Genomic DNA, 12,370 nt, shown 5'->3' with positions numbered 1-12,370 from the left:
CTCTGTGAAATAGTTTGTTTGAGAGTCCTTCCATGCTTTTATGTCATATTGTCTATTCTGACTATTGGAATTGGCATCCTCCTCCTACTGGAGTAGAGCTGTGAATTATAGTTTATAGAATCAGAGAATCTCACATTTGGAAGACTCCAGTCCAGGATGTGCCTACATTGGAAGAAACCTTGTCTACAATATCCCTTGACAGGGGGTCATCCAACAGACCTCGAATGAGGGCAAGCAGTCCATCTTATCTTTGCTAGAGCTCTAGTTGTTAGGAAATTTTTACTTCCTCTCTGTAGCCTCCACCTCTTTGCTCCTGGTTCTACTCACTGGGTCCATGAATAGCAAGTTGAATCTCTCTTTCTAGTTGTGTGACCGTGGGCATATCACTTGATCTCTATTTGCTTCAGGTTCCTCAACTGAAAAAATGAGGATAATAACAGCACCTACTTCCCACGGTTGTTGTGAGGATCAAATGAAATATTTGTAAAAAGTACTTAACATAGTGCCTGGCATATAAGAAGTGTTATATAAAAGTTAGCTATTATTAATCTTTGTAAAACGACTTGGCGTAATATCTGAAACATAGTAAGCACTCTATAAATGTTAACTATTATTAATATTTGTAAAGAGTACTTAACATAGTGCTTGGCACATAGTTGGCACTTTATGAATACTTATTTCCTTCTCTTCCCTTCCCTTCCCCTTCTACATGACAACTCTTCTGATATTTGAAAAGAGCTATTGGATCCTCCCCAAAACTTCTGTCTAGGTTAAATACACCCAGTTCCTTGAACAAATTTTTGTATAGCCTGGTCTTATGGTCTCTCATCATCCTGTTTCTTGTATTCCTTTGTATGCTCTTTAGCATGTTGGCATCCTTTTAAAAAATGGTTGCTCAGAATCGAATATGTTACTATAGTGCAAGAATTCTTAACTCTGTGTGTGTGTGTGTGTGAGTGATGAACCCCTTTGGCAGACCACTAATGAAGCCTATGGCCTTCTGAAAAATGTTTTAAAATGCATAGGATTATAAAGGAAAGCAATTATTTTGAAAAATAAAAATCCCACAAGTTCATTGATCTCCAGTTAAACAGAACTTCTGTTTTAGCTATCGAGTGGTCATGGCAAAGTACAATGAGGTAATTATGTCCTGTGCTCTGTACACTCCACATCTCTTAAAGCAGTGCCTACCATAGTACCTTGTACAGAGTATTTGCTTCATCAATATTTGTTGAATTGAATCATATGTAGACTATGCTTACGTGAACTTTCTTGGCTCACATTTTATACTTTTGACTTATTGAGCTCATAGCCTGATAAAACTCCCAGGTCTTCTATTTCTGAAGTCGAAATGAAAGTTGAAGTTTCACACCTTCTAGATGAGCGCTGGAAGGTCCTTTTCAAACCTGTGACGCGCTCTGTTGATCAAGTTCCTCTTGGTCCTTTTTCAGTTGGCCTTGCTTCATGGCCTCAGCATTTTTGATCTTCAAGGTTTTTCTTTACTTAAGACTTAACACAAAATTGTGTGAAAGTAGTGTGAACATTAGAGCTCTTGGGAATATAAACTTTTTTGACATTTAGATGGGAAGAGACGGTGATAGGAAAACCTCCCAGTGGGACTGTTTGGTTTGTGTTCCCCATAGGGATTACAAACCTCAGTTTGCCTTTTCCCCAGTTGTATCTGTAAAAAAGGACTTTCATACAGAAATCCACCAAAAAGCCAAAAAATCAGCATTCCCAATCCATTTCACTTTCCCTTGTTTTAAACGTTAATGAAGTTGTATATATTTTAAACACTCTTTTCAGCTTCACTTCCCTACTCTCATATCCTCCCACATGCCCTACTCCCCCAAAACCTAATCCCTCTATCCATCCCATTCATGCAAAGTTGGATTTTGGGTTTGCGTTGCATGATTTTTGAGCACCTGAAAATTTGACTCGTGTTAATTTAGCACACTGAAAGTTAGTAATTGTCCTATTTTAGTTAAGTTTTAGAGCACAGCCAGCTAGCTACATGTTCAAAGATGTGCCCGGCTCCTTCCTATAGCACCAGGGAATGACTATTTGCTTTACCCAATCACCATCCATTCAGAGACAGAATAAAGTGCCTCATTCACTTGAATGGGCTCTTGACTCCATCTTAGGCCATTATTATTTAACCGTAGTGTCTTGGGGGCTGTCTCTTGGTTGGCATGAAATCTTTACAATGTCACCAATTTTTTTTTTCTTCCAAATTCATTTATTTGGTTCCATGTATGCCATTTTTTTTTTTTAAACTGTGTCACCTAGGTAGGTGATGACATATTTAAGGGTGAAGGGAATGCACTGGGGGAGGGGGAAGGACAGAGGTGAAATCCTACATGAAAGAAACAGGAAAAGGCTTATGGAGTGGGGGAAGAGATGGGAGAGGAGCAGGGCAGTAAATGAATTTTACACTCATCAGAAAAGGCTCAAAGACCTTAAACTCTTCAGAGCTGCCTCTTGGAGGGACTAATACACATACCCAACTGGGTGGAGCAATCTATTTAATCTGGGCAGTAAATGATCCTAACACTCATCAGAATTGGCTCAAAGACCTCAATCTCATTAGAATTGGCTCAAGGAGGGAATAATGTACACACTCAATTGGGTGGAGTAATCTCTCTAACCCTGCAGGAAAATAGGAGAAGGGGATAAAGAGAGAGGAGCTAAAGAAGGAAGAGCAGAGTGGGGGAGGGGACAGACAGAAGCAAATCTCTTTTGAAGAGTGATAGGATGAAAGAAGATGGATAACAGAATAAATATCATGGGGAAGGGAAACAGTTAACAATAGTAATCATGAAAAAGAAAAAAGGGGGAGAAATTGTACAAAAAATATTGATAGCAACTCTTTGTGGAGGCTAAGAATTGAGAATCAAGGGAATGTCCATCAATTGAGGAATGATGGAAGAAGCTGTGCTATAATGATTGTGGTGGAATGGTCTAGGAAATGACAAACAGGATGATCCCAGAAAAATTTGGAAAGACTAATGAACATTGATATATAGTGAAGTGAGCAAAATTGGGAGGACATTGTGCATAGTGACAGCAATATTGTTCAATGAACTACTCTCAGCAATGCAATGATTCAGGACAATCCCAAGGAACTAATGAGGAAGCTTAATATCCACCCCCATAGAAAGAACTGATGAAAAGAACACTTGTGGATTGTACATATATAACCTGATTGTGATTTTGTGGAGGGGGGAGGAAAGGGAGGGAGGGAGAAAAATTTGGAACTGTAAATCTTATGAAAATGAATGTTGAAAAAAACTACCCTTACATGTAACTGGAAAAAAAATAAAATAAATGTTTGTTGCTAAAACAAAACAACAAAACAAACCATCTCTATTATCTTCTTTTAAATGTTAAACACTTCCTTATTTGCCCCCCCCCCACCTGTGAGGATGAATGCCTCAGTTTAATCTTGGTTTTATTTCTTTAGTTGTTTAAGAGCAGAAATCTATGTGCTATTTATTCTCATAGAGACAGAAATGGTATGTGTTAGCCCTGGTGATAGTTCAAGTTAATTACCCGAAGTATCCATGATTCTTGGCTTCTCTGAAGGAAACAGTGATTTAATACAGTTTGACTGCCTTTAAGAGAGATCCACCATAGGGTATGAAAGGCAGTAGTAATGCAGAGGGCATCCTTTTATGCTGAAACACAGAGCAACTAAGCTACTATTTGTAAGGGAGAATAGGTTTCAGCGAGTTGTTCTTTAATGGAAAGACCCCAAAGGTAGTTTTTTGCATTATGTACTGGGTACAAAAGCTGTTCAGAGCCATGTTGTTACCAGTTTAGGGAGCCCGAGGGCCCAACTTAATTTGGTTCCAGAATGCTATAACATTTAAAAAATAATTGTGTGCCTATGATTAAGAGAAAATTTTTGTTCTCTTGAGAACACTCAGTTCTACAGCACCAGAGACGGCACATTTCATAGATGGGTAGCTAGTTTTTATATACTATACACTGGCAATATACACTGGCTTCTAGATATACTTCTGTATACACTGTAAATACACTGGTGATGGAGAATTCTTTTTTAGTGTGCCTCTTTTTCTATTTGGTAGAATCTCTATAGCATTGAAAGGAAAAGTCAGTACTTTTGGTGTGTTATTTTAGCATTGTGCACATACTGAAATTTACCATAACAACATTGTGTGGGATTTTAATTTTACTATTACCAAGAAGAAGCACATGGTTATTTGAATGAAATTTGAAACCACTGAGGTCACTATTGGCACATTCTATAATCCTTGTGAACTGGGCGGCCCCCCCCCCCAACTCTGTTGAATAGGATTGGCTTCAAAAGTTGGTTTATAAGTTAATTGTTTAGAGTTCATAATGCATTTTCCCTAAGAAACAATGAGATAAGAAGAGATTTATTTACCCAGACTAGCCCACAAAAATCTAATACATTTGTAATACATTTGAACTGTAAAACTAAATGCTTTTCATTGGAGTTTTCATGAAGACAGTACATTGTTTTAACCTGAGATGCTAAGAACACATTTGTTGTAGGGGTGGAGGCTTCCTCCATTGTACTTCCCATGGGCATGGACAAAGGCTGGGTAGAAGAGGGTGAGGGATTCCTTCTTGTAGGAGTGAGAAGGTAGAAGGATAGAATCTCTGGTTGTGAGGCTGGAGGAATGGTGCACCAAGCGGTCAGACAAAAAGGAGAACTACTTCTGGAGGGGCTGGGAACTTTTCTGGGAATTGGGGGAATTGGGAGAAAGTAAGAAGTACAGTGGCAAAGCCTAGGTGTGGGGTTTGGTATTAGTATCAGTTGTTCATAAGTTGGGTATGTGGCAGGACCTGACTGGGCCCAAGTTCTTTGTTCTGTCAGATGATGGGGTTGGATTAGATGAATCTAATGTATTTTGTGGCTCTAAATCTATTATTCTGTGGGTGTTTATAATTTGGACATCATCACTATTATGTTTCTGGGAGGCATTTAAATACCTAATGGAAGTGATTTTGCTTATCTTAGTTGACTTTTTGTTTTCCTTGATCCTAGTGGAGAGAAATGGCCAAAATGGAGGTGAAGACATCCCTTCTGGATAATATGATTGGAGTGGGAGATATGGTTCTTTTAGAACCTCTGAATGAGGAATCATTCATTGATAACCTCAAGAAGCGGTTTGACCACAACGAAATATACGTGAGTACAGTCCTTCAGTTGGTTCATTCAACGACTTCTATGTATGGTATATGGTGTGGGTGGTGTGGGTACTTTGGGAAATTTTAGAGGGCCCTTACCATGAAACTATCTATGTACAGTCATTAAAAAAGTAGTGACCAATTTAAAATCTCTGGCTCTTACCTTCCAGAGGAGCCTCCCTTGGAGATGCAGGCTCTAATAGCTAAGGCACTTATAAAATGTGAGCCACTGGCTTCTTTTTACAAGTATGTTGACTTAAATTGGCTCTTTTTTAGATGCTGGGAACATGAGCATATATTAAGTAGACATATGTGTTTGGTGCCTGGAAAGTTTGGGAAATACAGTCATGCCCTATTTTAAGAAACTATAATATGATGAAGTACAAGACAGCTAAATTAGATGAGCAGAGAGGGTGGATTTTATTTTTTGGGGCTTACAAAAAAGTATTCCTCATTGTGTGAAAGTATTCACCAGTGTTAATTTAAGTATTTTTTGGTACCTTTAAATAGATTTAAATCTACTGACATTTAGAATTCCTTGTAGCTTTTCAGGAACACATCTAGTTTATAAGTTATGTTGTACTGATGCATTTAATAGGATCATAAAAAATCAAAGTTGGAAGAAACCTTTGAGATCTTCTGTTCTAGTTCCAGAATTTTATAAGTGAGAAAAATCAAGCACAGAGTGGTTAAGACATTTGCCCAAAGTCACATAAAGTAGTAAAGAGCAAAGCCAGGATTCAGACATCATATATGTAGATTACCAATTCAGCCATGAAAATAGGCATTGGAACCTGTGCTGAGTTTAAATCAGAGTGGGTCAAAACAAAACTTATGCCATTTTCTTATTTGGTTTTTATGAATATTTGTGTTTAGTGGATAAAGTTGGATGTGTTTGCTACAACGTTTGTGGTTTCCTATGTGACTGCGGGGGAATTGGTAGAAGGAAAAACTGAAATAAGTGGAAGGGGAATTACACAAATCACAGACATTATTTTTATGGATAGGTTTTGAAACCTATTTGTAAAGACTCTGCTATACCTGCCCTTCCCTCTGATACTCATGGCCTTGAAGTTAATGCTCAAAATAATGTTGGTGTTCTATGATGTTTCTTCATAAAATAATAGTATAATCTGAGAATTAACCACCTGATGTATTTTTTTTTCCTGAAACACCGACAGTTAAAATAGAATTGTTGAGGATTTTGACAGCTGGCCTGCCTGAACACAAAGACATATTTGTTATACTTAAGAGATGGAGCTCTTCAAAGCCCTTATTTTATTGGGGGAGATAGGAAAGTGCCTTTGCCGAGCAATTAGCTTCATTGTTTGGGTTGGCAGTGACATGTGGTGTCACCTTCCCTTAAAGTATAGAAAGCATTTAGACTTCCAGGTGGGAAAACCCAGCAGTTACACAGCTTTGGTTGTAATGTCTGGTCTGATGCCAAATAAAAGACCTTCAAACACAGATAGACTTTCAACACCAGTCTTTGTCACTGAGGCAGAAGGAATAAATTATATCTTAACCAACTTCACTGATCACTTTTCCTTTTGGCCTCCAAAAAAGTACAATTCACCATTGCATGAATTGAAAATGGGCCTGAGGGTTGAGAGTGGAACATTGCATTCATTCAAATACCTGATCCATTGTGGCCAGTAAAAACAACCTCCTTTTCAGCCAAGTGCCAAGCCGTAGGGTTGTGGGTCTTCCGCAGACGGGATGTCTGGCTCCCACAGCTTCCTAATTTTATTTTTAAGCCATCCTAGGAATGTCTTTTCTACTGTGAAGTCATTGGGCTGCTCTGCTTGCAGCTAGTTTTGTCACTCAGTGAACCTGAGAGTGTTCTTTTGGGCATCACAAAAAATATCATTTCCATATCCTCGATATTGACCAGTTATCAAGTAAACATTTGGAATAATTTTATTTGAATGTAGGGGACAGCTCTATTTTGTTAGAAAGAATTTTTGTTTGGGCTATGATCAGCTGGGCCTGTTTGAAGATAAAAAGGTGGCACATTGGATATGAGTGTTGGACTTGGAGGTAGGGTATCCCGAGGTGTGAGACCCTGCTGTTTAACATCTGTCTGTATCAGTGTCCTCATCTGTAAAATACAAATAATAATTATAGCTACTTACCCAGGGTTGAGATAGTATTTATAAAGTGCTTTGCAAACTTCAACGTGCCATATAAACACTGTTATCATTGAGTAGTACTTTCAAGAGTCCTATGAGACCTTCCTTCTCTATTGAGACACTCAAGAAAATATTAGCAGATATGGCATTCAGTAATCTATTAGCTATTTAGACACCAGCCTTCCAGAACTCTCAGGTTTCTAAAATGGTGGAATCAGATTGAGAAGAATCTAGAAAGTAAGACTGAACTCTTTGGCCACAAAGAACAACCCCCTAAACAAATAAACCCTTTGAGGAACAGAGATCCTGAACATTAAAAGCAAATTCACTGGTGTTTGGTCCGTTTGACTTTGAGTACAAAAGTTCTGTGGTTCACTAGTGATGTCTATAAGAGGCTGATCTTTCCGAATAAAATCTGGAAGAGGAGCTGGAGGATAGTGGGTATGCAACACGTCAGGACATTTGCTTTTGAAAGCATTTACCTCTGATGCTGAGGTTCTGCCAACCAGTACAAGTTAGGCTTCTCGGAGGGCTGATGGCACAGTACCATCATGTGCACATGACACATGGGAGTTAGCCTTATTGTAGAAACCATCCTATGGCAGATTCTAATTATTTCTAACTGAAAGGCAAATGGCAGAATTATGTGAAGGTTGTAGTAACTTTAAGAGAGGAAAATAGACATCTGCCTATGTCTTGAAAAGGGTAAACTGTGAGAAAATGCTGATGAGTCATTCTCATTTAGATCTTCAGGGCATCTGTTGGTTCTTTAAATGACTTTGAATCATCAAACACTGTGAAAAAGCTCTATGAGATATACATTGCTCCTCTCAAGCACTTGGACCATGCAAGTGGCTTTTCTCAACGAAAAGTTTTGAAGGTGCCCTGGTTTCTGGTCCCATTTTAAATGAAATGGGATTTTAAAAAATTGCCAAGGTTTTTTTTTTTTTTTTTTTTGTGGGGCAGTGAGGGTTAAGTGACTTGCTCAGGGTCGCACAGCTAGTAAGTGTTAAGTGTCTGAGGCCAGATTTGAACCCAGGTACTCCTGAATCCAGGGCTGCTGCTTTATCTACCACACCACCTAGTTGCCCTTCCACTTTTACTTTTTAAGGAAGTTTTTTCTTCAGTGGATTTTTGTGCTTCCTTTCCCATTTGGCCAATACTACTTTTTAAGGATTTTTTTCCCCATTGAATTTTTGTGTCTGTTTTACCATGCTATTGACTCCTTTTCCCCCATGATTTTCTTGCATCACTCTCATTTCTTCTTTCCAATTTTTCCTCTGCCTCTCTTAATTGATTTTCAAAATCCTTTTTTGAGCTCCTCTATGGCTTGAGACCAATTCATATTTTGCTTCGAGGCTTTGTATGTAGTAGCTTATCTTCTTCTGAGTGTGTGCAGCACCATCCATTACTTAACAAGACCAATAAAAACTAGTCTAGCTTGGTGACATTTGCCATGTTCTACTTTGTTAGTTGTGCCAGGAAATACTTTGTAGTGCTTACCTTAAGAAAACATTGACCAGTTATCTAGAAATGTATTTTTTTACCATCCTTCTGCCATGTAAATTCTCTGATTCTACCTAATGGTTGTGTCCCATATAGGAGATGTTATTCCATAGATGGATGATAGACCACATTATATAAAAAGAAAGATTCCATGTTTAAAGTTCTTCGTGCCTGAAATTCTTTTAAGACAAACATAAGGGGAGTTTTGTGGAAAATTGTGGATTTGGGTTTAAATGAAGATAGAGAATCTATAGACTTTGGGATTAAGCCTTCCTCTTCCCACTGTATCAACATACTTAACAAGTGAAACAGATGAGTGGGTGCAGGTTGACAAAGAGCAGTCTTTGGTCTTTTGGCTTAGTGATGGAAGAGTCATAGATGGTGTTTTGAATGGTGATAGTAAGACTGAGGACAATGATAACAATTCAGCCAGTGTTTAAGTGCCTGTTATGAACAAGGCACCATGATGTACCCTGGGGAATATGACAAAAGAATGAGGTAATCTCAAGAAATTTGTATTATCTGGGGAAACCATGTCTGCAAATATTAGGGTATGCGGAATAAATATGTACCAACTAAACAACAAGTTAGTTGGGGAACTCAGGAAAGGCATCATGTAGAAGGTGGCACTGTGAAGAAAGTGAGGAATTTTGTGAGGCAGAGGTGAGGAGAGAGTGCATTCCAGGCATGGGGGAAAACCATTGCAAAGTCACAGAGATAGTTGGAGTGCCTTGTGTGAGGTATGGAGGGAAGGCCAGTTTGGCTGGATTGTAGAGTGTGGGAAGTGAAGTCATGTATGATGAGGCTGAGAAGATGAATTGGGGCTGAGGAGTTATAGTTTATTTTAGAGTCAGTAGGTAACTGAATTTTATTGAGTAAGGGAAACTTAAGTTTTTGGTTAGTGAAAAAATAACTTGGGAGAAAGCATCTTTCACTTTTGATTCTCTTAATTAGATTTGCAGAAAGCCAGTCATTTAATTGCAGCTTCATTTATATAAAAGAGACAAATGACCCATGTCAAACTTATGTCAGAATCTTTTTAAGAAAGCAAATTTCAGGGTTGACTGGAGGCTTTATTCATTCAGTCCAGTGCTCTTGACCATCTGTTTAAATCTATATATCTGTCTACATCTTCACTCTCAGTATTGTTAAGTATTGTTAAAAAAATAATTTTTTATCTTTGTTTCATCACTTTTTGCATCATCTGCCTAATTATCCTCATGCCATTATGAGAAATTAAAAAATACTTCTAGAATCAATTTACACTTGCCATGGCAACCAATTTGCCAGGGAAATGCTTTAAAGAGTTTGATCAAATAATCAGTTGAGAAAAAATAGCAAAAACAAATAACTCAGAATATGGGAGCACAATACTCCTAGAATTAACATTGTATTATGAAATCAAAACCATGTTTCAAAATTAGATAGATGAATGAATAGAAGAAAATACACACGGAATAATAAAAGACAATGAAATTCAAACTAAGGAAATCTAAATGAATATGAACTTAATTAATAAGAGTATTATAAAATATAAACTTGATCACATGACTATAAAAAACTTTTACAAATGTTCTCCTTGTTTTAAAAACTAAGTATAAGACACAATCTCAAAAGCATGAAAATCTCTATGAAAATAAACCCATACCATTAATTTCAAAATGTATATATAATAGCATAGAAATCCTATGTAACCTCTGAACTGATACTATTACTCTGAGTGAATTCAGAACACTTTTGATTCCGATATCTAAAATCCCCAATACTCATATCAATACCTTGTTGCTTACTTCTACATTTCTGTACAATATATACCCTTCCATGGCAAAAGAAGTGGAGTCTTGAACTATGGTGATTGTCATTCTTATTCAGCTTAAGTTTTTCTTCTTTAACCCCTCTATATTGTCTGTCATTCTTTTCACCATACAAATGCTTTATAAGATTACTAATTAAAGACAAAAGCAGGTTAGCAAAATTATGAACAAAACGAGCATATCTGGAATTTAAAGAGTTTTCTAAGATTGTCTCAAAAGCACAGCCAGGCCGGGGAAGGGCTGAGCCTGAAGCTGCAAATGCAGGTAGAAAAAGTTGAGCATGAGCATCAGATCTCTGGACTTCCCAGGCAGGGGAAGCTATGGGCTTGGCCATAGGAGGAGTAGAGGGTGGGGTCTGGAGAGGAGGGGAGGGACCAGAGCAATTTGAATCAGACTTGATTTTGAACTCAGGCCTGGATTCCTCTTCCCCCACTTTGCCTCCAGGTGCTAGGGGATTAAAAGCTTCTAGAGGGTGGGTCATTGCCTCCAGGCATGCAAAATTAAAGCAACAATTAGTGTTAGAACTGGGAAAAGCTGCGGGAATCTCTTCAGGTTTCTCTGAAAAAGCATGGTTGGGAAAGGGAGAGATATTTCCTTGTGTGAGTAAGTTGCTGGCTCTTTTAACAAAAATAAAAAGAAAAATAGAAAATCCACAAAAACAAAGCATTAACATGATCTTATCTCCCATTTGTCTGGTTAAACAGACTAAAATCAAAAATAGGATAATTAGGGAGTTTAAAAGGTCCATTCGAAAAAATTTAAAGGAAAACAGCCAGTACGCCAGTACTTAGCAGTTAAAGGGAGAGGGAGGGGAAATTTCTTACCCAACCAGAAGATCAGAAGAAGACTGAGGTTTAGCTTTCCTCTTCGTGGTCAGCCATCTGTTAAGGGTTAAAATTCTAGCTAAACTGTCTAAAATATCTAATGAGTGGTCGCCAATCAATTACAAGCTTTAGCAAGAGTTAGACTTTTAAGCATTTATTAAGGAGAATAAGAACTTGGTAAAGAGAGAGAGAAAGGCCTAGATTCCTATCTATTAAAGGGAGAGCACATTTCTAGCTCCCTTCTCCGCCAGCGTCCTCAGGAAAGAGCCCCAGACTGAGCGCCAGTCTCTTCCTTCCTCCTCCCCCTAGTCCGCGTCACTTCCTCCCGCCAAAGAAAAGACTCCTGGTCTTGCCCTCAAAGACCTTCGCTTCATGGGCAGAACTCTTCTACAGTAAGTATCCAGCAGGTGGCGTCATTCCAATCGTTACAGTATACCATATTGATAATCTTAGTAATTAATCATCAAGCCAGGGTTAATATGGGGTTTTTTAGTACGGATCTGAAAGAAATCAGGAAAATACATTTTAGAAGAGATAAGAAGAAAAAAAACAGCTACGTTTTATAGGTCACATGACTAACAAGATAGAAGACTAGACATTTTCTTCAATTCTGAAGACCTCTCAAACCTCTCCACTTTTGTGCAGAAATTCTGCAGAAGAAATAAAACAGTTTTAGCTGCTTCTGTATTTTAGGACACTATGAACCCTAAAATGAGGTGGGAAAACCTGATGAATTAACAGCAGTAACAAACTCAGTAACCTCTCTTATCACTCAACACTCACCAGGTCTGGGCTTCAAAAACCAAACATGGACTTGTAACAGAACTCATCACAACCACTACTTCCATTGCCATGAAAAACTAAAAGGTAGAAGCTTACCTAGGCTGGGACTGTGGTGCCTTGTGCTGTTAAA

The 12,370-nt window shown here is 38.1% G+C and overlaps 1 protein-coding gene across 8 annotated transcripts in view; it reads left to right on the top strand.

The window, feature by feature from the left end:
- Positions 1-12,370, top strand: part of MYO1B (myosin IB) — a 228,775-nt gene that overhangs the window by 45,102 nt on the left and 171,303 nt on the right. For all 8 annotated transcript variants that reach the window (XM_043994426.1, XM_043994423.1, XM_043994429.1 and 5 more), the window contains exon 2: positions 5,039-5,182. In XM_043994426.1, the coding sequence (XP_043850361.1) occupies positions 5,048-5,182 (135 nt within the window). In that variant the 5' untranslated portion in view covers positions 5,039-5,047. The remainder of the gene's footprint in view (positions 1-5,038; positions 5,183-12,370) is intronic.

Source organism: Dromiciops gliroides, chromosome 3, assembly GCF_019393635.1.
Source record: "Dromiciops gliroides isolate mDroGli1 chromosome 3, mDroGli1.pri, whole genome shotgun sequence".
NCBI classification, from domain to species: Eukaryota; Metazoa; Chordata; class Mammalia; order Microbiotheria; family Microbiotheriidae; genus Dromiciops; species Dromiciops gliroides.
This window is presented reverse-complemented; position numbering and strand designations above follow the sequence as displayed.